Raw genomic sequence first — 26,291 nt, forward strand, 5'->3', positions numbered from 1 at the left:
ATGGGCGGCAAGCTCAAGAACTACACGGCGCAGATCACGGGGTACAAGCGCACTGACAATGCGTCGGAACTCACGCTAATGGCGGCGGTGGCGAGGCAGCCCGTTGTCGTCGGCATGTCGCTGGACGCGGCTGTGAAGCCTCGCAGCAGGCCGCGCGGCAGGTGAATGCGCCGTACGGCGGCCGAGCGAGCGACCTGGCGACACGGCCGCGCGACAGGTGAGTGCGGCGCCCGAGCGAGCGCCCTGGCGACATGGCCGCGCAGCAGGCGAGTGAGACGTACGACGGCCGAGCGAAAGCGACGTAGAAAGACCGAAGCACAGAAGGGTAAAATAGTCTAAGGTGGAAAAATACAAGAGGTGTATACCCTGCAGGTGGATCTAAGGTAGACAAATTACTAATCTGATGGTATGGTTCCAATATTAAAAATTGTAGTGTTATATTTCCAATTTTTAAAAATTGTAATAGCATGGTTCCAATTAACCCTTCTATTTTTGTCACACCACAAAATCGATTTGAGAGAGAGAGAAAGAAGGCTTCGTAAGATGAGAAAGGAAGATGGAAGCCCCATGGGCCAATTTTGTGGTGGACGGCCCACAACCAAATCTGGGCAACTTCATACCCGGCAACACCCTCTCGCGCCGCAATTCCTATCCATCTTCTGGAAGGACAGAAGCCCACCTATCTTCCAATGTTTGAGATTCGCGCAAACTATATTGACCATGAGATCCATGTAACCCTAACCACCCTCCATCTTTCTCTATCCCGTCTCCTCTCTCCCTCCCGTGAGCCCAACGCGCCGCCGGCCTCTCCGCACGCCCGGCCCGCCGTCTCCGCGCGCTCGGAGCCCCACCTCGTCGCCCGCCGCACTCTCTGCCTCGTCGGCCGCCCCGCCTCGTCGTCTCCGCGCCCCCGGAAACCCCGCCGCCCGCCGCCCGCCGCTCCTTCCCCGGCGCCGGCCTCTCCTTCCCCGGCGCCGGCCTGCCTCTCCGCGCGCCCGGAGCCCTGCCTCGTCGCCGTCGCCCAGAGCCCCGCCGCCCTCGTTGCCGTCGCCTGGAGCCCCACCGCCCTCGCCGCGCCGCCCGCCGCCCGCCGCCCGGAACCCCCATGCGCAAGCCACAACATTCCCCTAGAACTGATCAACACACCTCTAAACTGAGTCAACATTCCATGAAAATTGATTCAACAGTTCACCCTACTGATTTCAACGTCACCTCTAAACTGATTCAATATTTCGTTTAAACTGATTCAACATTTCACTGTCTAGTGTTTCAACATCCCCAATCCACCATTTCAACATCAGCGGGCTGTTTATGGTGCATCCTCAATTAGTTTTAAATATTAGTACAAACAAATGCATAAAGATACAAAAAATGTTCATGGCGTATGCCTGTTTATTGGTGGGCTGAATTAAAAAGACTAAATGGGCTTATTGGGCTTAAAAATGTATTGATTAATGATCTTCCACAAGATGCATAGGGACTCCCCTCTCGCGCCGCCGCCGCCGCCGCCGGCAGGGCACAGCCATGCCCCCACCTCGGTTCCTTTTCGCTAGGCGCCTCTGCTCCGCCTCCGCCTCCGCCTCCGATCCCGCCGGCACCCTGAAGCCATCCACGGTCTCCGACGCGGCCGACCTCGCCGCGGCCGCCGCCCTCCGGGCACCGTGTTTGGAGTCCCGCCTCCTCTCCCAAGTCCCCAGCGGCGTCCTCTCCGACCCCGACTTTGCCCGGCTTACGCTCTCCCGCCTTCTCCCCGCCCCGGTCCCATCGCTCCGCTTCCTCCGCTTCCTCTCCTCGCACCTCCCTGCCCCCTCGCACGCCCCAGACGCCGCACCGGCGGGCGCATCCCCTCCGCTGCCCGGGGTCGACCAGTTACTCCGACGCCTCCCACCGCATCTCGCCGCCGACGCCGCCGACCTCCTCGCTTCCCACCTTGGCATCCACCCTTCCCTCCGCACCCTAAATGCCGCTTCCCGCACCGCCCTCCGCGCAGCTCGCCCGGACCTCGTCTTCCGCCTCTTCTCCGCCTTCTCCTCCTCGCCCGACTACCCCGGCGATGCCACCACCGTCGGCTGCCTCGCGCGGGCCTACGCCGCCCAGGGCCGCCCCCTCGACGGGCTCCACCTCCTTCGCGACGCCGCGCGACGCGGGTCCCCGCCGCCGGCTGACGCTGCCGCAGACCTCGCGGCCGCTTTCGCGGCCGACGGTAACTTCGCCAAGGTCTCCGCGACGCTCCACCTCATGATCGCGGCCGGGTGCACCCCGGACAGTGTGGTCTACCAGCGGATCATACATGAGCTCTTTGGGCGAGGGATGGGTGAAGAGGCTCTGCGTGTGTTCAGAGAGATCAAGCAGCGGGGCTATGCCATTAACCGAATTATGTATACCACGGTGATCCACGGGCTATTCAAAATGCGCCGCACTAGAGAAGCACAGCAGATGTGGGATGAAATGGTGGACAGGGGATTCGAGCCTAATGAGTATGCCTACTGCTCCCTTGTTGGTTACTATTTCAAAGCTGGTGATGTTGAGAAGGCCCGCAAGGTATACGATGAAATGCTTGAGAAAGGGTTCATGCAGACTACTGTTACATGTAACATTCTCATCAAAGGGTTTTGTGTTAATGAGAGGGTGTATGAGGCACTTGAGGTGTTTGAGGAAATGTCAATTAAGGGGATCAAGCATGATGTGATCACTTATAACACATTAATACAGGGCCTATGCAGGGTTGGGATGTTGGTTCTGGCATTGCGGATGTATGAGTGGTTAGCATCATCTAGTTTGGAGCCTACAGTGTCAACCTTCAGTCCGCTCATAGCCACCATGTGTAAGCAAGGACAGGTGGATGCTGCAGTGGACCTGATCAAGTCTATGCGGGCTAAGGGCTTGGAGCCATTGGTGTGGAGCAATGATAGCATCATCAATGGGTTCTGTAAGATCGGTAGATCAGATGAGGGCATGGCGTGGTTGGCAGGTATGTTGAAGAACAACATAAAACCTCGGCAAGAGACATTTAATACTTTGGTGGAATCGCTGAGCACCTCAGGGCGAGGGCATGATGCGTTGCTGATCCTTGATATAATGTTCAAAGTTGGATTCGAAATTGGCAGGTTGGCTTGTACTATACTTGTTGATAAGCTGTGCCCAGGCAATGCATCTTACTCCCACCAACTGGATAATATTTTGGCGAGCGGCCAGTAGCAAAACTATTAGCAATCAATTGCCTTGTGTATGGCCGAAATGTTTCTTTGGCCCTTCCAAGACTGATGTGTGATGTGTCCACCAAGATAGTGTTGTTTTGGCACTGTCAGAGAGGGTACGCAAACGCCTTCCGCAGAAGATTCTGGTGATCAGAAAATTTTGATGTTATTATTGGTTCGTAATTGACTCTTGACTCTAGTGTTTTTGCAATTGTGGTGGAGCTTGCCGAGTGTTGTTGATCCTGTAGTGTCAGCGTAGAATTTTCATGAGAATCAATATTAGTTGCCAATTTGTATCATTCAAAAAATGAGAATAATGCTCAAGGCATGTTCTTAGGGTTTTTTTTTTCAAGATATGAGTAATACTTTGAGAGACATTCCATTTGTCAAAGTATCCAAAGGAGATTTGTCTTCAAACAGGTTGTCATCATAGCGTAACTGTTTAAAATCATTGTTATGGGAAATGGCTCGAAAAAGGAGCTAACTGCTGCATTCTGATATTAACTTTTTGACACTGTTGCAAATTGTAAATCAGATTAACCAAATTGCATGGTAAGGAATTGTGTTTGCACCCTACCAGCACACAGCACATACTCTAATTTTCATTGCTCTACCATGTAATTGGGTCTTCTTATTTTCAGCAACAGCAACCCATGTGGGGCTTACAGATCTTCATTGCTCTACCATGTAATTATTATTATTATTATTTTGCTTACAGATCTTCCATTTGGGGCTTGGTGGTGTCTCTCAGCAGCTGTTGGTACCAGTTGGTATGTTACTTCGAACAGATCATGTTGAATAATGTGGAGCATGTTATTGGCTGTATCAAAGCAACACCAACACCTTTTATCTTGCCAGCAGCGGGAGGTATGCTCTCTCCTTTCTTTTTGCTATCTCTTTGGTAGTTCTCTTCTGTGAGTACAGTACCGTTCAGCTTTCTTGTGTACCCAAAAAGATAGAATGACTATTTATGATTTACTTGCACCATGTGTACAAGGTGAATGGCAATGAAGTTGTTACTGCAGACTCTGAAATCAGCTCCGGCAGTGCTCAAAACTGAGCACATGAGAATTTTCCTGAATGCAAATCCAAAGTTTGTTTTTGCTAACCATCCAGGTTGGACAAGGAAGTGTTGGTCGCTGCAGTTATCTTGTACAAGCCAAAACTATGAATCGCTTCTTGAGTCCCCACATTCGCTGAATTGGTGAACAGCGCGAAATAACGAAACGCTGGCACGCTTCGAAACACGTACCAGTCATGCTGCGAGGTAACCTATTCATTTGTTCATCATGCCTCCTGGTAGGATTGACTTGCGCAGTATAAATCTGGTAAGTGGCCCTGTTGAAGCAGCAACGTCTCCACTGAACTTGTGCAGGATACATCCAGCACAAGCCGCTCGTTTCTGGTTACGGGAGGGGAACCGAGACCTAAGGTAACCTGTAGCTAGGCAGCTAGGTGATGCCCGGTCATGTGTGTGACTCTAGATTTAATTTAGCTCCAACATCGCTAGTAGTTCTGATCGGAAAATGCCATTCGCTAACAGCCTCTTGTTAACAAGGTTGTGGATGCAAGCAGTGACGTGGAAGTGTGTGTGCAGGATCCGATCCATCACCGGAGGCGGCCGGTGGTTGGCTGGAGATAGCCCGCGCCCTGTTGCCGGCGTTGGACGGTGCTTCCGGTGGATCTGCAGTGCTGGTCAACTCTCACCTCTAATGATTGAGGAGGGATCCGCGAGTTTTGTGCATAGATCCCATCCCACGTCGGCCTGCCGTGGCGAGTAACATGCACCACACGGGCTTTGCCGCTTTGGCAGTCACCGGCAACCCCCCGATCATCTGATGAGCAGGCTTGCTGTTGCCTGTTGCTGCCCATGGCTTTGACTTGCCAGTTGCCAGCCAGTCAGGTCAGGCCACACAGTATCGTCCCATATGGGAAATCATCTAAGGCTATCCGCACTCGTGTTACTCTATATTCATCCTCTAAAGAGAATATTCTTGCCTGGTCATTCAGATTCTCTACTCTACATACAGTTTTACTGCACCCATTCATACTCCATATCACCCTCTATATCAACTACCAGCTTGTGGGATCCACGTATCAGATTTTTTCTCTCTTTCCTTCTTCCCCCTCCCATCGTTCACTCCACCGCCCCCCCTCTCTGCTCCACGCTGCGCGCCGTAGCAGATGCGCCCCTGCTCCTCCCCGCCAGCCCTTCTCCATCCTCCCTTCCTCGCTGGCCGCGGCGGAGCTCCAGCTCGTGCCGGCCGTGGCGGAGCTGGCTCGCGCCGGCCATGGCGGAGCTCACACCAGCCGCGCCGGAGCCGCGGCCCGTGGCTCCCTCGCCATGGCCCTCCGCCCCCGCCCCTCCCTCGCCGGCCCTCCACCCCTCCCTCGCCAGCGGCCGGGACCCGGAGCAGCGCGAGGCGGTGACGCTGGTGCCCCAGCCTTGCAGAGCAAGCCGCACAACCCGGCGGCCGCGCGCTCGCCACCCAACCTCGTCCCGCACCGCTGGCGGCCGGCCTCTCGCGCTCCTCCGCGGCGCGCGCGGAGCTCGGCCGCGGCGTGGCGGCAGGGTGTGGGCGCGCGGCGGCAAGCGGTGGGCGCGCGCCGCGATGCTCCTCAAGCTCGGCCTGTGACCTGGGTACGAAGGGTGCCGCCCCCGACCTCAAGATCCAAGGCGTGTGCTCGTCCGGCGCCGTCCTCCGCCTTGCTCTCGCGCGACCTGGGTCCAGGGCGCGTGCTCCTCCGGCACCGTCCTAGATCTGGTGGACGGGGAGCAGCTCGTCGCGGCGGAGGAGGCCACCGCGTCCATGGCCGTCTTGGGCTAGCGTAGCGGCGCAGGAGCGGCGGGGAGCAGTTGCGGCCTCCCCACCTGCCCGTCCATGGAGCTCCTCTGCTCCCTCTCCGGCGGCCTCTCCTGGATCCGGCGGACGGGAACTTCGACTGCGGCGCATCGAACGTGGGCGCGGCAGAGCTCCGGCGGATGGCCCTCGATCACCGGTGTCGACGCCTAGCTCATCCGCCGGCAGCCGTCCTCCCTCCTCTGGCGCGGCGACCGCCTCGTCCTTCCCCGCGCGGAGCAGTTGTCGCCGGACGCACGGTGGAACCAGCGCGGGGTGTAGCGAACGTCCTGCAGTCCGCTTGATTCAGCGTAAGCCCGCTCGTCCGCGACCGTAGCGGGGCGTCTGCATTATGCCGCTCAGCAATCCCCAACGCTATCGTGGACTGGAGGACGGTTTAACCGTCCCTCAGTGCGGATAGCCTAAGTGCAGCTCCAGTGAGATATTTTCTTCTGCCCAGCTGATTGTTATTAGTAGTTTTTATTTTTCGAGAACATGTAGGAGAACTGCATATCTTTTTTGAACAGGGGAGAACTGCATATCATTGGCGCACGCACACGTTTTTTTTGGGGGATGTTATTAGTATTTTTTTAATTAATTCGGTTGCAGTTGATTATCAGTCGAGGAGGGAACAGGAAAGCCTGTGCCCGCCGCCGGAACGGACGGACCTGGATATGATGCAGCATTTTCGAGAGCTGCTCACTAGTGACCAGTCCCATTTTCGAGCGCTCTCACCTCTTCCGAACTTGTTTTTTCGACGAGGCCGGCGGCCTTGTGCTTGCCCACTTGACAGTCGGCTCACATGGCACGCAGTTCTATAACGATATACAGTGTACTCCAGCTCAAAGCAGGCGAATCGTATGGAAGGTTGGTGAAGATTGTATCGACGATCCGCGCGTTCTAGTGCTTTCGAGTGTGTTGGCGCAAATTAGTGTCAACATACTTTTTGGCGATTTCGTTGGGGAAAGATTAATCTGATTTTTAAACCGATCTAATCTAGTTTTCAAAAAAAATGGGCGTCATCACCGACCTCAACGAAGGCAACATCTCCACATCTATCGAGAAACTCAGCGAGGAGGAGCGCCAAGAGTACTTGGTGGTCAGAGAGCACTTCAAAGCACAATTCTTGAATGGATTCAAGAAAAATCAGCAAGGCCAGGTCACGAGGGTTCAAGACTTCGTGATGCCCTCCTTCACGCTCAAGAATAAGCAAGTCGAGGTAATAAGCGATGTAAGCACCTCATCTTCCGACTTGTTTAGCCAATTATCATCTCTTATGGATAAGAAGATTGCTGATATATATAAGCCCATGAATGATTTAAAGGATCAATTAGACATCATGAAAAAAGACAAATATGTAGATGATAATTGTGCTTTCCAAACTATTAGTTCATCAGCTACGCCAGCATCTGTTCCAGAACCACTATATGGCATGTCAACGAATTATTTTGCAGGGCAAACATCACCATTGCAATTGGTACAGCCGAATATGGCTGGACCGGTCAGACCGGTCAGACCGGTGCGAAGGTGGTAACAGACCGGTCAGACCGGTGCGATGGTGGTCAGCCTAGTAACATCTACACCAAACACATCTACTCCTTGCTCGGCAACCCTTAGCCGAATCAATGAGATGACAAATTATGTGCAGCATTCTCCTTCACAAGAATCTGGTCCTACACATGAACCGATTCTTGTTAATGTACATGGAAATTCTACGGGGCATGCACCGATAAGTTCGGTTCAGACGATGGTACAAGATGATCCTATAGAACATCGTCTTACTTCTGTAGCACAAGCATCCATGAGTGGTAGATGCAAAGCCGATCCCGCTAGGTTAAAAGAGGATCCGGCTAGTGTGATGAAAACTAAATTCGGTGTGTATATAGGTAATTCTACATTATACCAAAAATCATATCCTGCTGAATTTGATTTAGTTTCTTTTCCTGCTGGTTGGTATGTTCCTGATTTTGTGAAATTTAGTGGTGATGATAATAAAGCACCTTGGGAGCACATTGACCAATATATCTTACAACTGGGAAAAGCTGGTTTTCATGAGGCTTTGCGCATTCGCTTATTTTCACTATCTTTGACTGGAACCGTTTTTTCTTGGTTTTCTTCATTGGCCCCGAATTCTATTCAATCTTGAAATCAGTTGGAACGTAAGTTTCATGATCATTTTTATAATGGGCACAATGAAGCTAAACTGTCGGATTTGGCATCGGTTAGGCAAGGCCAAGATGAGCCTGCTTCGGATTACTTCCGAAGGTTTAAAGATATAAAAACCCGATGCTTCAATTTAACAGTTTCTGAAAAGGAATTGGCTGATTTTGTTTTTGATGGTTTGCGTTCTTATTTAAAAAAAGAATTCGAAGGCTTTGAGTACCGTACTGTTAATTATTTGCACATGAAAGTCTTGGGTTTAGAATTTAGACTCCAGAACGCCAAAGATGCTCATTGGTCCATACATATTGATTGTAAATCTGATTCGGACGATGAGAAAAAGGAAGTTGCTGAGTTCATATGGCCATCAGAAGCTAAGCCATGTTCTTGTTCATCGCTTAAACCGATTCCAAAGAATCGGCAAGAACAACTTCATTTTACATTTGATATTTCTAAGTGTGATCGCATATTTGATGAATTGCTTAGAAGTGGAAACATCAAATTGTCTCATACCATACCGCCGCTTGAGGAGTCAAAGCGGCATGCATATTGCAAGTGGCATAATATTTTTTCTCATGCAATTAATGATTGCAATATTTTTCGTCGAAAAATCCAATCGGCCGTCAATGAAGGACGATTGGCAATACATGAGGTAAAAGATGACAAAGCGTCATTCCCTGTCCATACGATTGATTTGGATAAAACCAAGATACTCATTCGGCCGGAACAAGCCGAAGGAGCAAAAATAAAAAATGTTATCATTGGTGAGCCAAGGCCGAAAAATATCATTGACAAGGTTCGGGTTAGGGAAGTGACGATGGAGAAGACTCCCGATGGAGAGGAGTCACTGAAGATCACTGTCAAAGCTTCAAGGCTCGGGGGGCAAGAGAGTTCCTCACGAGACACGCGTCGGCCTGCTGCTCAGGCACGACCGGTTAGACCGGTCGCCTCAACCAGTCAGACCGGTCAGACAAAAGGCCGGCCCAAAACTTTCAAGCCTAAGCGCCCGGAAGAAGGTACTAGAAAGGTTAATAAGTCAAAGGTGTGTGGGAGTTTTACAAAGCAGAAGCTCACTTTTGCTCAGCTACTGAACAAGTACACAAATGCCGTTCCAAAAGATTGGCCACTAAAAAAAGAACCAAGTTCACCTTCACGTCAAAGCAAACGTTCTTCTCCTAGGGGAGAATCCAGTAAGCGTAGGGGTGATAGCACTATATTATTCCCTCCTCAGAAGGTGTACGCTACTACGCTGTCGGCGTCACCGGCATCGGGTTTTTCTTATCCTACATGGGGGCATGAAGGAATTTGGATGTATTGTTATTCGATGCTATGCCCACCATCTCACCACAGGGAGGAGGATCGTAGAAGGCATGCGTTCGGCAAGGTTTCACGACCAGTGCATGACCGATTGGGACCTCACCGATCAGGTCAGAGGCGGCAGCCTACACCGGTCAGACCGGTCGCCATTGACCGGTCAGACCGGTCTCATCGGAGGCCGGTCAAAGTTCGTTCTCCAAGACAAGTGTACCGTGTCAAGAAAAAGAAAGATGAGGTACATATCACTGTTGATCCAGAAAAAGCTAAAGCCGATGATGAGGTGCAGATTTGCAATATCAAAGTGGATGTCAGTGTTGCGAGCACAAGACCGATGGTTTTTGATAAATCGGTCAATGGATAATGATCATGAGGCCAACAACAGTAATTCAACATCAAAGTACTTTCAACCAAGGTGGTGTCCTCCAGGGTTGACTCGTACTCAAAGACGAAAGTTGCAGCGTCTACGTGCTCAGGAGAAGGACCAAGAGTTCAAGAGGCTGAGGGATAAACAATTCAACAACTATAGACCTATGGTCCCTCAGGGAAAGGTATGGAGAGTCAAAGCAGTTGACCAGCCAGCACGATCGGTCGAACCGCCTCAGGCGACCGGTCTGACTGGTACAAGCGACCGGTCTGACCGCCCGGAGCAACCGGTCAGACCGGTTGAGGTTGAAGCAGAACAGAAAGCCGAATTGGAATTGCCTGTTTCGGCTCTTTGCGATGGAGAAACACCGCTAGCATTCTCGGTATAAGGCAATGAGGAGCTAGTGGAACATGAGACTACGCCAAAAGCACAACGATATGGAGCTCAACAACATTTAAGTGCTCGGGGGGGGGGGGGCAAAATATTGGCAAATGATAATTTACCTCATGAAGTTTCTATGCAACAGATCAGTTTGCAAGGGGCTCTCAAGACTTTGATTATGTATTTGTCTTGAGCTGATTGAAAATTGTAACATCAGTAGATAAAAGCCGAATTATAAATTTTTCAATTCGAGCTAGAAAATTGGCAAACTATTAGTAATGAAGCATGTTAAGGTTCCTACCTGCGAGAAAGACTTGAAGAAGTTCTTGGGCAAGGTGAATTTTTTGAGAAGATTTATATCTAACTTGTCTGGTAAGATCGATGCTTTTACTCCTATCCTTCGGTTAAAGAATGAAACCGAATTTACTTGGGGGGCAGAACAGCAAGAGGCTTTTGAAAAGATCAAGGTTTATTTGTCTTCAACACCTGTGCTCAAGGCGCCTTGGAGAGGGGTTCCTTTCAGGCTTTATGTGGTTGTTGAAGATAATGTCATTGGGGCTGTTTTGACTCAAGAACCGAAGACAAGGAGTATGTCATCACTTATATAAGCCGACGACTTATTTATGCGGAGACAAGGTATACTTTTACTGAGAAGTTATGTTTATCTCTCTATTATGCTTGTACCAAATTTAGGCATTATCTACTATCTAGTACTTGCATAGTAGTATGTCAAACCGATGTGCTAAAGCGCATGTTACAAAAGCCAATTTTAAATGATAGAATCGGCGAGTGGGCTTATGCTTTAGGTGAATATGATTTGGCTTGTGAATCCTTGAAATCTATGAGAGGCCAAATTATACCGGATTTCATTGTTGAGCATCGGATTAATGATAAGCATGATTTGTAAGTCGGCTGTGTTACTTGCACACCATAGAAATTACATTTCGATGGATTGGTTTGTGATGATGGTCAAGGAATTGATGCTGTCTTGATTTCTCCAAGTGGTGGTATTTTTGAGTTCTCAAACCGATCAAAAGAGGATTGCACAAATAAACAAGTTGAGTATGAAGCGATCTTATTTGGCTTGGAATTTCTACAATTTATGGGCGTGAAACATGTTAAAGCCTTTGGTGATTCACTTTTGGTGGTGCAACAAGTATTCAAGGTATGCTAATGATACAATGGATATTTAAATGCATATCTTGACAAGTGCCTCAATGTTATTTCTTCCTTTGATGAATTTGTTATAAGATATATACCAAGGGAATAGAATGGACATGCCATTGCTCTGGCTAAGCAAGCATCTGGCTAATCAATTATGAAGAAATATTTTCATTTTCGAAAGCCAATGCAAGCAAAGACCAAGCTGCAGGTTCTGGACGAACCGGTCCGACTGGTCGATGCAACCGGTCTGACCGCCCAGATTACTAGAAATACCAATTCGGCTATGAAAGGTGATTCATCACTAAAATCAAAGATCAGGACTGGAGGGTTCATATGATCTCCTATCTAAAGATCCTGGTCGTGATGTGTAGCGAAAATGGCCTCTCATGCCATATTTCAATATAATGTTTTGGTGATTGATATAGACAACACAACACTTGGACTAATATGATTGTTAAGATGATCATTCTCAGGCTTTTAGGTTCAAGCGATGACAAAGAGAAGATAGGCGTAGCTAGGCCCGAAGGGCCGCTCCCACGGTGGTTAAACCGATGAAGAGACCGTAAAGATTTCAAGTCAAAACGAACAAGACAGGGACATTTTGCTATCACCGGTTAAACCGATGATGAGCAAATTGTACTCACCGGTGCAATGAACCCAGAAGCTGAGGCTAGGGTTTTGCGTCGGTTGAACCGACGATGAAGATATTGAATACGTCGGTGCAACGGCAGAAGAAGACCAAGGGAAATGCATACATCGGTTGAACCGATGATACACTGATCAATTACGTCGGTGTAGTTGTCCAGAGAGTTGGTTTTCGGGAATTCAGGGACAGTTACATGCACCGGTTAAACTGACGATGAAGATGCATTTACCGGTTGATTACGTCGGTTGATTAAGGTAGCCGTTGAAGTATAACGGCTAGTTGGAAAAAGGTGCTCCTTACATGATGAAAAAGGGATATTCGGCGGATGACACTCAAAAACATTTTAGTCAATGATAAGCTCTATCGTTGAATAGTCAAAGATTTATTTCTTAAATGTTTGAGCTTAGATTAGGCCAGAGTTGCCATGAAGAAAGTTCATGAAGACGTTTGTGGTACACATCAATCGGCTCCCGGGATGAAGTGGTTGTTTGATAGAGCCGGTTTGTATTAGTATACCATGAACTTTGATTGTTTCAAGAAGTATAAAAGGGTGTGAAGAGTATCAGCGGTTTGGTGATTTACTATTGGTGCCCGCTGTGATGATACATCCTATTATCAAATCATGGTCGTTCCGAGGTTGAGGATTGGATTTCATTGTTCAAATTAATCCTCCATTCTTCGAAGAGGCATTGCTTCGTGTTAGTTGCTACAAATTATTTTACTGAATGGACCGAAGCAGTTTCTTTGAAGGACATAATTCACAGCCGAGGTTGTATATATTCAGACTTGTCTCGCTTATACAAGATGACATGGCCGATATATGATATCGTCCTTCAAAGCAAGACATGATTGGTGCGTAGGTGCTTCTCGTTGTTCAAGTGCATTTTTGGGCTTGGAGATATGTTTCTCAGTACGCAAGCTTTACTAAGAAACATGTGGGCATATGTTGACACCCAAAATTAGCACGACTAAGGTTTTCTGGGCAATCTGGACAGACCAGTCAGACCGGTCTAGACAAGTTTGCCAAATTGCAAATTAAACTGCACCTTTGCGTAGATCTCGTCGAGATGATCGAAATGCATATATAGAACGTCTAATTCGGAGTCCGGATGAGGGAGTTATGCTCCCCGGAAGACCTGCACCCCGGTCTGACCGGTCAGACCGGTCCGAAACGCCCAGTCCGAGTTAGGAGTTGTATTTTGACACGGGATTTGATAGGTTTCCGACTCCTAACGGGTACAGACCTCTCCATACTATATATATGAAGGGCCACGGCCGATTGAGGGTAATCCCAATCGATTCACACATTTATCCTTTATCTTTTACCTCCAAACCCTAACTTTTCCAATCTCATCTGCTGTTCTTCGCTCGTCTCTACGACGTTCGAGGATGTTCTGAGTAGCCTGCTGATCTCAGAACAACCCTAAATCCACGAGCTCCGACGGGGTCCCTCTCGAGCTCGAGGTTTTAGGTTTTCGCGGCGTTCTCTGTAGAACCGGTCTGACCGGTCGCCATAACCGGTCTGACCGGTCGGCGCGGGGAGCCCGTTGGTGAAGATCGTGTCGATGATCCGCGCGTTCTAAGGCTTTCGAGTGTGTTGGCGCAAATTAGTTTCCACACCATCATCTCGATGCAATTCCCAAAAAGGGCCCGAGATATTTTCCCTCCTCCGGCCCACTGACGCCAGGGCCCTGGGCCCCGTCGCCAGATATAAATATCCCGCCGCGCTTCGCGTCGCCCTTAAGGACAGGCAGCGCAGCCCGCCCGACCGGAGAGCGCTGCGGCCTGCCTGTGCCGCTGATCCATCGCGGACGCCGCGAGCGCGCGCTCCTCCTAGGCTAGGACTAGCTCATTCGTTTGCGTGGGTTCCTGATCCGTCGGTGGAGAACCAATGGCCATTGCGCGGGTCGCCGAGGATGTGGAGGCCGGGGTGGTCGGGGCCGGCGGCGGCGGGGGCGGCGTGGGCGGCGAGGTGACGGAGCTGCTCCTCCGGCGCTGCGGCAAGGAGGAGGACGCGGACCCCAAGATCCGGGACGAGGCGGAGGCGTCCGAGTGCGGGAGCGAGGGGCGCCTGCAGGCGGACGACGGAGGGTCTCTGCGGATGGTCCTCGTCTCCACCGCCGTCGCCGTCTGCGGCTCCTTCGAGTTCGGCACCTGCGTAAGCCACCTCCTCCTTAACTACGTTCCTTCCTTACCTCACCTGTACTCTGTTTGGCGGCGTGAATTCGGCACCTCCCACTGGGAGAGAAACGCTGTAATGCGAAAACGTTACCAACTTACCATCCTTTTCGTAAATCACTTCCACTCAAATACGACGGACAGTTTCCGTTCGTTGTTTTGAAATTCTGATGGACCTTCTTGGCTCGATAAATAAAAGGACTGGGCACGGGACAGATAGAAAAAGGAAGACGCGACTATGTAGTACTCCCTCCGTCCATTGACTTTTGATTACAAGTTTGATCACTCGTTTTATTCAAAAAAAATTATGCAAAAACACGTCATGAATCATGATTAAAATACTTTAGATGATGAAGTGAGTCATACATAAAATTTGTGAAAATTATTAAATTTTTCAAAATTGGAACCAAAAGTCAACAGTGTCATCTATTTTTATATGGAGGGAGTAATAGACGCGATTACTGATGAGACTATGAGACAGCTGATTACAGTTCCAGTCAGCATCGCGTTGCTGTTCTCTCTCTAGTTACCTTCCTTTTGTCAGCTGCCACCATTTGGTTTACTGTAATGCCGCTAGGGAAAAATATCTCAAAACCAAGAAACAAAACACACCAACTTACCCGTGTCCGTTTCCAGCATACGAAGCGGGCTCGGTGAAACGAACAGTCCAGCATAGACAAAAAGAAAAACCAGATTTGGACGTGTCTTCGCAAAAGGACCTTTCTCTTGCTAGAGGACAAGATTTCCTTTTCCAATCATTGAGTTGGGACATATAATACTATATCTGTTGTTCGACTAGAACGTGCTGATGGCGCTTTTCTTATGTCGAATCGTGATGCATTTGCTCGGCCATGTTTCTTCGCAGGTCGGCTATTCGGCACCTACGCAGTCAGGGATCATAGATGAAGTCGGGCTCTCTATCTCTGAGGTCTGTGACGATATCCTCCTTGAAAAAAAATGTTTCTTCAGCACATTGCCACGTTCTTTAAACGCAATTGTGGTAACTGAAATTTATCATGTCTAAAAACCAAGGAAACTACTTTTGAAACAGTTTTGCTAATCATTTTCAAATGCTCACTTCACTACATTGATGACAAATGTTTAGGTTGTCTTAGTTCGCTTAATTTTCTTTAACCAAGGGAGTATAGCATGAACAAGCTTTTTGAGTAATGTCTGACATATTTCTCGGTTATATTGTGACGTGTATTGTCACTTTTTAACCTGCAGTTTGCAATTTTTGGATCTATATTGACAATTGGAGCAATGATTGGTGCTGTAACTAGTGGGCGCCTAGCAGATTTTCTTGGACGTAAAATGGTATAATTACTACCCTGTCAGTTGGGCCGATTTGCTAGTGTTACTGAAGGTCATCTCTCAGTGTCTTCTCTACTTTAATATGTAACAGACCATGCGGATATCAGCTACAATTTGCATGTTTGGTTGGCTTTCTATACATTTGGCTAAGGTTTGTTCTTTGATACACCACTTGATTCAAGTCTTCTGTTCCAAGAGACCATTTCCATCTGTAACAGTGTATCTTGTCATGAACTTGCAGAGTGCTATCATGCTCTGTTTCGGCAGAATCTTGTTGGGCTTTAGTACTGGAGTTCTTTCTTATGTGGTATGCACCTCATGCATCTCTGAATTAGATGCACTATACTTCTTACTCGATCCTATCTACGATCCGTATTAATATTATGTTTTACCTTGATAACCTTCAGTTTTAGTATACTGATGCACTGGATCTGGCAGGTGCCTGTGTTCATAGCTGAAATAGCACCAAAGAATCTCCGAGGGGGGCTTGCAACTTCAAACCAGGTTTGAAAACTAGAACTCAAGAATCCCATAACTCACATTTGATTTTTTAACTGTTAACATAACATTGACTACCGGATTTCTTCTGCATTTGCAGCTGTTGATATGTTCTGGAAGCTCAGCTACCTACATAATAGGGGCCCTGGTTGCATGGCGCAATTTGGTACTAGTGGGTAAGTTGTGTTCACATCAATATGAGATCCATGGATATGCTTCATATTTATGCTGAATGGAAATGAGGAGAAGTTACCGTTTGCAGGTTTAGTGCCTTGTGTCCTCCTGCTAGGTGGCCTTTTCTTCATTCCGGAGTCTCCAAGGTGGCTGGTAAGGCACTTCTGCTTAGGTGAATGTTATGTGAAACGTTACTTTTTGGATCGGATATGTTTGTGGTGCACATCAATCAGCTTCCATGCAAGAGTAGTTTTAGTAGGACATACAAAATGGAAGTTTATTGATGTCAAATTACAGGCTAATGTCGGAAGGGAAAAAGAATTTCACGCCTCATTGCAAAAGTTACGAGGAGAGGATGCTGACATATCTGAAGAAGCAATTGAGATTAAAGTTGGTTTCTGTCCTAATTGGTTGTATATATTGGAATTTATAATGAAGAAGACTATGCTCAAACTGATATTTTATTCAGGAGTATATTGAATCGCTCCGTAGCTTTCCGAAGGCCAGGCTTGAAGACTTGTTTCTCAGCAAAAATATATATGCTGTCATTGTAAGGAAGCTTTCCAACTACTTACTTTTAGAATATGCTTCTCTTTTCGTACACTAAATTTGGAATTCAATCATATGAAACTTTTGAGAAACATTTGTCAGCTGGCATATAATTGTTGATCTTATTTGCACAGGTGGGTGTTGGCTTGATGGTTTTTCAGCAACTGGGAGGGATAAATGGTGTCGGCTTCTATGCAAGCTATATCTTCAGTTCTGCAGGTGTGCAAATGTCTCTGATACTGTTGTGTTTTTCTGACAGTCCGTTATGAATTTGTTGGTTTTATCTCAACCTCAGGATTTTCTGGAAAACTTGGAACCATCTTGATTGGCATTATTCAGGTTTGAGAAAGCCACTTTCAGTTGGTAAAAGTTACTAATTAGAACATTTTGTTTATAACAATGGTCGTTTCAGATTCCAATCACATTGTTCGGGGCCATTCTCATGGATAGGAGTGGAAGAAGGGTTCTTCTGATGGTATAAACGCTACAAAGCTGAGCTGATGTGTACAAAGAAAGATTGTTAGGTAGAATGTTTTGTGAGATGCTTTTGTCATTTAGGTCTCCGCATCTGGAACATTTTTGGGCTGCTTCCTGACTGGGATATCCTTCTACCTGAAGGTAAATATAATGCTTTGAACCTAGTATGTGGAGGAAAAATGAATTTTCTAGACTGACAATATGTATGATACTGTCTTAAGTTAGTTAATGTCAATCACTTGGGAACTTACTGGTAAAAGTTGCAACTCGTGCTAGTGAAAAATGTTTTTATTTGTTCCTTTGTGTAATAGTGAATGCTTAATCCTCTGCTAGGCACAAGGACTTTTCCCAGAATGGGTTCCCACATTGGCTCTTTCCGGCATACTGGTAAGCGGAGCTGTATCCCTGTGCTTTCAGTTTTCTTCAGTTACAATTTGAAATCTTTACGTACCCTAAGCTGTATTTATTCTAGGTCAAGCCGCTTGAAATTATAATTATATCTAGTAAAGGCGGTACATTGTGGAAGATACTTATCCCCACATAAGCTATGTGACATGCACTCTAGCAATCTGACATTCTGTCCATGTTGCTACTTCCTGAAATAGGTGTACATAGGGGCATACTCGATTGGAATGGGTCCTGTCCCATGGGTAGTCATGTCTGAGGTAAAATGGCATCTGATTGGCTTTGATGATTCCATAAGATGACTGATAAATGGTACATTATGTATGCTGGCCATTTGCATTTATACAAATTTCCTGCCGGCAGATATTCTCAATCAACATGAAAGCAATTGGTGGAAGCTTGGTGACCCTTGTTAGCTGGTTGGGTTCCTTCGCGATTTCTTACTCGTTTAGCTTCCTCATGGACTGGAGCTCTGCAGGTAAAGCACCCGATGCTATTACAGTTCACCTTTTACTTCTCTTTTTCTCTTGTTTAAAAAAATGTGACGCTATTATGAAATGTGCCTAATCGGAAATAAACTTTCAGATTTAACATAGAAGGCATGGAATGTACCCTTCATGCTTACATTTGTTCCATTGCTTCTTATGTGTAGGGACCTTCTTCATGTTCTCTGCAGCCAGCTTGGTCACTATACTCTTTGTGGCGAAGCTGGTCCCCGAGACCAAGGGAAGAACACTTGAGCAGATTCAAGACTCTCTAAACTCCAGTAGATAATAATGAATTTACACCACACAGCAGAAGAATTATAAGATGCAAAATTATATACATACACGGCGGCCTTCACCATTGGATTTCTGCCCATTGCAGGAGCCTGGAGATAGAAGAAGCAATTTTCACCTCCTCCCATTTCCCCTTCCCTTCTCCCCTGCTTGTCTCCCTGTATCTGTAGTGTTTAGTGTACCCTCTGTAGTTTAAGGATGACGCAGACTGAGATTATGTAGTATGTACCATGCCCCTCCAGATTATTGAGCAGCAGCTGAAACGACATTATGTACCATGTACCTCCAGATTAATGAGTGTTGAAGTATAAGTAAATTGTCCTTCTCTTATCAACGTAAGATTTTGGGTTGAATTGGTTGCTTTACAGTATGCAACTCAATAATGAGCATCACATTTTATCTTGACCATGTAAGATTATGGTGGTACAACTTACAACTTGTTGCTATGTTACAATGAAAAATTCCTTCGATGCATCACCCAAGCCACTTGCAGAAATCTAAATATTTAACTTGTAAGATTTATGAACTTTTGAGAAATATATGGAATTCACATGTATTTTGAAAGCCATTTTCAGTTCTAATATCTGGAAATGTGCCTAGATAGAAAAAATAAACAAGACAGAAAACAATGGTTGTGTTGTCCGCGTTCTCTGTGACATTCTTGAATCTGATTAAAGTTAATTACATAAGTTTGAAATCTGTTTATTGAGGCATGAGGGGTGTTGAAAAATCTGCACAGATTGATGCTCTGCTCCCAGATTGATTTTGAGCTGCATTGAGCTGCTCCTTGCTGGTGGGTGGTGGCCTTGGCCTCTTATTTATAGCTGAGAGTATACTACAAGACCGCCGTAGTGGTTTACTCCCTTCGTCTAAAAAAAAACAAATCACCAGGGCCGAGGGTCCCTAGAAAATTTTGATACCGTGGGCTCTTAATGTTAAATATTTTTAAAATGACAAAAGCAACAAGTAGTACTCATGATAAAAGAACAATACTCTCTCCGTCCTAAAATATAGCAACATTTTTAGCATTTAAATCTTGTACCAAAATATGGGCAAGCCTATTTGAATGGGTGAACGGACGAAAATTACTCTCAAAAGAATTCATTGTCTCATGGCTCTTGTGGTTAATACATAGTAGCGTGCATAATTACTAAGATTTAGCGTGGAGACGTGCAAGATAGGCATATGTAACTGTTATACACAGATCATATGTGCATGCATGAATATGCTAAATAAAGTGTATATTATAAATTTTATCAATTTATTTGATTTATCTAGAAAAGTTAAACGTTACTCTAAGATCGAGGTCCGGAGGTAGTTATAGTTAACTTGTGACTTTTTAAAGAAACAAATAAACTTGCTACTTGTTCATTTCTTGATTAACAATGTAACGAGTGATGATGAGACAATAAGAGCTCTGGCATGCTAAGCAATAGAACCGCGATCACTAACATCAAATCATCTTTCAAGTTGCTTGCGTCAGGAGGTTCATTGCCGTTCGCTGATTTCCTGTGCTTACTCGCGGTTGTTGCATTCAACATATGTACACATACATCATCAAGACTGCTGGGCCTCTCCAGGCCTGAGTCCTAGGCGGTCGCTCTGCTGCCCATGCTTTTGAGCCGGCCATGCAAGTCACTTTAGGATTCAAAATTTATTTTAAAAAACAAGTCTTTTACTGTATTTAGAAATGTATGTGCATGTAAAAATTAATTATTGCTAATTATAAATAATAAATAAGGATAAATATGTGTTTTACTTTCTTATTATTCTGTTCTAAAATTTTCAGAATAACTTGTATTTGTCACCCGCAAAAAAAAGAATAACTTGTATTTTACGAGGGAGTACTGTCTAAACCAAACACTTGACACACTAACTTGACTCAGCACACGACTTTCTTTGACGGAAGAGGATATCGACCTAGCTAGGAAAGATTTTTTGCCCAAAAAAGGTGTGGCGCGAGCCATCACATGGCGCTCCCTGCTCCTCCGCCACGTATGGCTGCAACGCTCCCTTCGTCCGCCGTAGCACCGGCGCTGCGACTCCGCCGCCACACCGCCGCTTCCCTATCCTCCCACTGCCGCCGGCGTTGGCAGGGCCCAGCTGCCAGACGGGGCGATGGCCCCGGAGCTCCGCTGGAGATGCGGGGTGCGCGGTGGCTGCCGCCACCAGCGCCTACCGGATGCAGTGGCGCGAGCGGAGCCACTCCTACGGCGGCGGCGGCGGCAGCGGCAGCGGCAGGGGAGGCGCCGTACAGAGGCAGCGAGGCGCAGGGGTCGCTGTGGATGGTCTTGCTCGCCACCGCGGTGGTCGTGTGCGGCTCCTTCGAGTTCGGCACCTGTGTGAGAACTTACTCTGATTAAGCCATAAGCCATGTAACTGCATATACTTTTGTTTATTAATTCCACAAAGCATGCTTCCAGTGGATAAAATTTTAACCTGCCGTTATTGATTCGTTTCCAATGTGGTTTGATCGGCATGCTTTGCAGGTCGGGTATTCTGCACCTGCTCAAGCTGGAATTGTGAGCGACATTGGATTGTCTAACTCCGAGGTAAGTTGGCACTTGGCATACACATCCTCCTCAGGACCACGGATATTATTCACTACTACAAAACAGACCTTTGTTCTAAGCCATTTATCCCGGTAGCCTTTGGGCCCGAGACAATAGGTGGTTTTTGTCCCGGGTCCAACGACTAGCCGGGTCAGCGGGGGACAGCGGCCTTTTGTCCCGGTTGGAGACACCAACCGGGACAAAAGGGGGCTTTTTTTGTCCCGGTTGGTGGTTCCAATCGGGACAAAAGGCCCGCGTAGCCTTTTGTCCCGGTTGGAACTACCAACCGGGACAAAAGTCCCCCCCTTTTGTCCCGGTTGGTGACTCCAACCGGGACACAAGACCTTGGGCCCCTTATCCCCTTCCTTCTCCCCCGCCGAGCCATTCAGCTTACTTGTTTTCTCGCTGTTTTTGGCTCGGGATAGAGGAGTTCTTGCTCATTTCTTCACCACATTTGTGAAGATCTTTGATTCCCCGTCCATCCATCGGCGCTAAAGGTTTGGGGCTTGTTTTTCTCTTCTTCCTTGGCTTGTATAGCTCATTTCATGCTTTTGAAATAGAGAAAATGTGTAGCTAGCTCATTTCTTGGACATTTAGCTAGCTAGATTGCATATGTAGGTGTGATTTTCTTTTAGATTTATATGAGTATGTGGATAGTAGAAATTTTTAGAATGAGTGTAGACACTTCATGTGATGTACTTGTATATATGACTATATTGTGGATAGTTGATTTTTTATTTATGAATGAATTAATGAAATGAGTATATTAGAATTTTTGTATTATGAATGGATTATTTTGGCACTCTAGTGATGTATTTAATCAGGCTCACATTGAAACCATCTAGAAGCTAAAAAAAATCTTTATTTCGAAATAAGTATACATCGTTAATCTCCATCCAACGGTGATGGCACTACCTTTCGGGGATACACGATGCGCTATAAGGACGTCGCAAATCGGTTGGTCGCATCACCAGCACTTCCGATTAATAAGAAGACAGCATTTGACGCAGTCAGCATGCCCGTTGTTGTACTAAGAGCATATCAACGAGCATGCCGCCTGTGCCAAGTGCTGTGCCTATTAATCGTAAATGTTGGTGCTGCGACTGGCCGATTGGTGACATCCTTGTACCGCACCGTGTCCCCCCGAAAGGCAGTGTCATCACCGCAGGGTTGAGGTTACTGACATATACATTTTTAGAAATAAAGGTTTATTTTTCTTCTAGAGGGTTTCTGGATATTGAAAAGAGTGTACTCCTGGAACTGAAGGGTGTCAAAGTAATTAGAAGTTATAGAGATTTCTTTCAATTAATTAGAGATTTCTTGAGGATTAATGATACATTTCGTCTTTTTATATGATTTCATTGTTATTTGCAAGAGTTATTAATCTGATCATTGTAATTGTAATAGTAAATAATTTTTGCATTGTAATGGTAAGAATTTATAATTTTGTGAAAATAAAGGTATTTTTCAGTAAAATATGGCTTCAGCAGCCGAAGGGAGTGGCGCCGGTGGGGGTGATCGTTGTCCTTCTGGAGAGAAAGGCACAACTCGAGTAGGTCGTCGGTCCAAAAAACCTAGTGCTTTTCATAGGGCAGCGCTCCGTTATTTGGAAAAAGAATATAGAGAATGCATGGCAAGGGGCGAGGAACCTCCGTTTGATCTTGAGGATTTATTGCGGCGTTACGGTTCGTCACCACCAAACTCGGAGGTTTCAGCTCCGCCATCTTCTTCTGCACCAGCAAGAAATCTGTTAGAGCATTCTGCGTTCCAACGCAAAGACGGTTGAAAACCTATGTGTTGTTGACCGAATTTTTAAGTTTCATGTATAATACTCCTTTGTTAAGTTCTGTAATGGATTAAGTACTCCTTTTAATTAATCAAGATGTATGATGGATATTGCATATCTTTTAATTATTCATGTTATGTTACATTTAGTTTAATTTAGGTTTGATATATTTTATTTATTCGATACGTGTAAAGAATTCAAATCGATTTATTTAAAATACAGATGGACTAGCAATGGATGTACAATGCTGACCGACGTTCGAAAGAATTCATTGATGGCCTGCATTATTTTTTTGTCTGTGGCTGAGGCAAACAAGCAGAATGATTTTATGTGCTGCCCGTGTGTTCATTGCAACAATAACAAGGATTACTCATCTTCAAGAATCCTACACAGCCACATTTTCGCAAATGGTTTCATGGAGAAGTATGTTTGTTGGACGAAGCACGGAGAACAGGGGGTTACCATGGAAGACAATGAAGAAGAAGATTTTGACGACCACTTTCCCGGGAATGCTGGAATCGGTGCATTCGATGACGATATTCTCATGGAAGAGCCCAAAGTAGATGTAGCAGAAAATGATCCCAGCGACGATCTGGGGCAGGCATTGCACAATGTGCAGGAAGACTGTGAGAGTGAAACGACGAGGTTGAAGTTCCAGAAGTTGTTAGAGGACCACCATAAGTTGTTGTACCCAGATTGTCAAAATGGATTGAAGAAACTTGACACCACCTTGGAGTTGCTGCAATGGAAGGCGACAAATGGTGTATCCGACAAGAGATTTGGTGAATTACTCAAACTTGTTAAAAAATGCTTCCTAAGGACAACGAATTGCCTGCCACAACGTATAAAGCCAAAAAACTTGTTTGCCCTTTAGGACTGGAAGTGCAAAAGATACATGCATGCCCCAACGACTGCATCCTCTACCGAGGCGAGTACGAGAATTTGGATGCATGTCCCGTATGCAGTGCATTGCGTTACAAGATTAGAAAAGATGATCCTGGAGATGTCGAGGGGGAGCCTCCCTGGAAGAGAGTTCCTGCGAAGGTCATGTGGTATTCGCATATAATACCACGTTTGAAGCGTCTGTTTAGAAATAAAGATAATGCTAAGTTGATGCGATGGCACAAAGAGGAACGCAAGAAAGACTCGATGTTGAAACACCCCGCTGATGGGTCGCAGTGGAGAAAAATAGATAGAACGTACCCTGAATTTGATTTGGATGCGAGAAACATAAAGTTCGGTTTGAGTACGGATGGCATGAATTCTTTTGGTGAGATGAGCAGTGGTCATAGAACTTGGCCTGTGACTCTTTGTCTGTACAATCTTCCACCATGGCTCTGCATAAAACGAAAGTTCATCATGATGCCAGTGCTTATCCAGGGTCCAAAGCAGCCCAGAAATGACATTGATGTGTATCTAAGACCATTGGTCGAAGAACTCTTATTGCTCTGGGGTGATGAAGATGTACGGATGTGGGATGAATACAAACAGGAAAACTTCAACCTACGAGCATTGCTGTTCGTAACGATCAATGACTGGCCTGCTCTTAGTAACTTGTCAGGACATTCGAACAAGGGATACAAAGCATGCACACACTATTTAGATGATACCGATAATATATGGTTGACTCACTGTAAGAAAGTTGAATACATGGGTCATCGTCGGTTTTTTCCCATCAGGCATGCGGTATGAAAGAAGGGCAAGCATTTCAAAGGCCAAGCGGACCACCGAACAAAACCGATGCACCGTAGTGGTAAAGACGTCTTCAACATGGTGAAAGATCTAGAAGTTATTTTTGGAAAGGGATCTGGTAGCCAACGAAAACGGAATGGCGCCCATGTGGAAGAAGAAATCTATATTTTGGGAGCTACCATATTGGGAAGTCTTAGATGTTCGTCATGCAATTGATGTGATGCACCTCACGAAGAATTTTTGCGTCAACCTGATAGCATTCTTGGGAGTGTACGGAAAGACAAAAGATACAGTAGAAGCACGTCAAGAATTGCAACGTATGGAAGAACGAGATGCCTTACATCCACAACAGCGAGATAATGGACGACAATACTTAAGTCCTGCCAGCTATACTCTTAGCAAGGAAGAGAAAGAAACCATGTTTGACTGCTTGAGCAGTATAAAGGTTCCATCTGGATACTCATCCAATATAAAAGGAATCTTAAATTTGGCAGAGAAGAAATTTACAAATCTCAAGTCCCATGACTGTCATGTGCTTATGACCGAACTTCTTCCGGTTGTGCTGCGGGGGATTCTGTCTGATAACGTCTGGTTAACCATCGTGAAGATATGTGCCTTCCTCAACGCAGTTTCTCAGAAGATAATTGACCCGGAGAATTTGATAAAGCTGCAAAACGATGTGGTGCAATGTCTTGTTGGCTTTGAGCTGATATTTCCACCATCTTTCTTCAACATCATGACACATCTTCTAGTGCACCTTGTCAAAGAGATTGATATCATCGGACCAGTATTTCTACACAATATGTTCCCATTCGAAAGGTTCATGGGGGTACTCAAGAAATGTGTTCGTAATATAGCTCGTCCAGATGGAAGCATCGCCAGTGCCTACGGAACTGAGGAGGTCATTGACTTTTGTGTTGACTTTATTGATGACCTTAAACCGATTGGAGTCCCTGAATCGCGATACGAGGGGAGACTAACTGGAAAGGGTATATTAGGAAAGAAATCTTATGTCTGTACAGATGGTTTCTCATTCAAGAAAGCACATTATACGGTTCTTCAACAATCATCCTTGGTTGACCCATATATCGAGGAACACAAGAAAATTCTGCTCTCCAATTTCCCGGAAAAGTCTGAGGGATGGATTACACGTGAGCACATGAACACTTTCTGCAGCTGGTTGCGGAAGCATCTAATGCATAACATGGATATAAGTGAACAACTGTTCTTATTGGCTAGGGGACCATCTTGGAATATCTTAACATACCAAGGGTACGAGATAAATGGAAACACATTTTATACGATAACCCAAGATAAAAAGAGTACCAACCAAAACAGCGGTGTTCGTATGGATGCCACAGACAATAATGGAAAAAAAGACACATATTACGGCTACATTGAAGAGATATGGGAGCTGGATTACGATCCCAATTTCAAGGTGCCTCTATTTCGTTGCCAATGGGTTAAGCTATCTGGAGGAGGGGTAACAAAAGATGAGTATGGGATGACAATAGTTGATCTCAACAATCTTGGGTATAGAGACGAGCCATTTGTCCTAGCCCAGGATGTCGCTCAGGTTTTCTACATTAAGGACATGTCCAGCAAGCCAAAGAAGGGGATAAACAAGCAAAAGGATGAGCCTAAGCGACACATAGTTCTATCAGGAAATAGAAACATCGTTGGAGTGGAGGACAAGACAGACTTGTCAGAAGAATATAATAATTTTGTTGTCATTCCACCTTTCGAAGTAAATGCTGATCCATGCATCCTGCTAGCCAATGATGATGCTCCATACTTGCGCCGTGATCATAATCAAGG

General features: G+C 46.2%; 4 protein-coding genes across 13 annotated transcripts in view; all 4 read left to right on the forward strand.

Annotated features, from left to right (window-relative positions):
* LOC120689236 (predicted GPI-anchored protein 58) lies at positions 1-1,157 on the forward strand. Its single transcript, XM_039971551.1, has 2 exons — positions 1-132; positions 789-1,157. Exons 1-2 carry the CDS (start codon positions 1-3, stop codon positions 1,155-1,157), a joined length of 501 nt encoding a protein of 166 aa, XP_039827485.1.
* Positions 1,158-1,489: 332 nt separating this feature from the next.
* LOC120691596 (pentatricopeptide repeat-containing protein At5g18950-like) lies at positions 1,490-5,288 on the forward strand. 8 transcript variants are annotated; one of them, XM_039974707.1, is made up of 5 exons: positions 1,490-3,372; positions 3,916-4,064; positions 4,314-4,464; positions 4,573-4,629; positions 4,795-5,288. In XM_039974707.1, exon 1 carries the CDS (start codon positions 1,525-1,527, stop codon positions 3,196-3,198), a length of 1,674 nt encoding a protein of 557 aa, XP_039830641.1. In that variant the 5' UTR covers positions 1,490-1,524; the 3' UTR covers positions 3,199-3,372; positions 3,916-4,064; positions 4,314-4,464; positions 4,573-4,629; positions 4,795-5,288. The 8 variants fall into 8 exon arrangements, with proteins under 8 accessions (XP_039830641.1, XP_039830635.1, XP_039830637.1 ...); XM_039974701.1 differs by having other exon boundaries at positions 3,916-4,464; XM_039974703.1 differs by having other exon boundaries at positions 4,195-4,464; positions 4,573-5,288.
* An 8,517-nt stretch (positions 5,289-13,805) lies between these two features.
* LOC120688390 (sugar transporter ERD6-like 16) lies at positions 13,806-18,796 on the forward strand. Its single transcript, XM_039970703.1, has 18 exons — positions 13,806-14,227; positions 15,113-15,175; positions 15,475-15,564; positions 15,653-15,712; positions 15,803-15,868; positions 16,000-16,065; positions 16,160-16,235; positions 16,322-16,386; positions 16,531-16,623; positions 16,703-16,783; positions 16,917-17,001; positions 17,078-17,121; positions 17,195-17,257; positions 17,341-17,400; positions 17,593-17,646; positions 17,865-17,924; positions 18,028-18,142; positions 18,317-18,796. Exons 1-18 carry the CDS (start codon positions 13,961-13,963, stop codon positions 18,436-18,438), a joined length of 1,530 nt encoding a protein of 509 aa, XP_039826637.1. The 5' UTR covers positions 13,806-13,960; the 3' UTR covers positions 18,439-18,796.
* A 1,574-nt stretch (positions 18,797-20,370) lies between these two features.
* Positions 20,371-26,291, forward strand: part of LOC120688389 (sugar transporter ERD6-like 7) — a 29,737-nt gene continuing 23,816 nt past the window's right edge. For all 3 annotated transcript variants that reach the window (XR_005681072.1, XM_039970699.1, XM_039970700.1), the window contains exons 1-2: positions 20,371-20,785; positions 20,933-20,995. Coding sequence is in view for 2 of the 3 variants with exons in the window: in XM_039970699.1 (XP_039826633.1) it covers positions 20,414-20,785; positions 20,933-20,995 (435 nt within the window). In the remaining variant the exon portion in view is untranslated. The remainder of the gene's footprint in view (positions 20,786-20,932; positions 20,996-26,291) is intronic.

Source organism: Panicum virgatum, chromosome 9N (assembly GCF_016808335.1).
Source record: "Panicum virgatum strain AP13 chromosome 9N, P.virgatum_v5, whole genome shotgun sequence".
NCBI lineage: Eukaryota > Viridiplantae > Streptophyta > Magnoliopsida > Poales > Poaceae > Panicum > Panicum virgatum.

Excerpts from the sequence above, each read along its gene's own strand:
- LOC120691596 (XM_039974701.1), top strand. The coding sequence starts at position 1,525 with ATGCCCCCACCTCGGTTCCTTTTCGCTAGGCGCCTCTGCTCCGCCTCC.
- LOC120689236 (XM_039971551.1), top strand. The coding sequence starts at position 1 with ATGGGCGGCAAGCTCAAGAACTACACGGCGCAGATCACGGGGTACAAG. Across the intron at positions 133-788 it reads GCATGTCGCTGGACGCGGCT|CCCAACGCGCCGCCGGCCTC; the intron begins GTGAAGCCTCGC and ends CCCTCCCGTGAG.
- LOC120688390 (XM_039970703.1), top strand. The coding sequence starts at position 13,961 with ATGGCCATTGCGCGGGTCGCCGAGGATGTGGAGGCCGGGGTGGTCGGG. Across the intron at positions 15,565-15,652 it reads ATTTTCTTGGACGTAAAATG|ACCATGCGGATATCAGCTAC; the intron begins GTATAATTACTA and ends AATATGTAACAG. Across the intron at positions 17,002-17,077 it reads CTATATCTTCAGTTCTGCAG|GATTTTCTGGAAAACTTGGA; the intron begins GTGTGCAAATGT and ends TCTCAACCTCAG.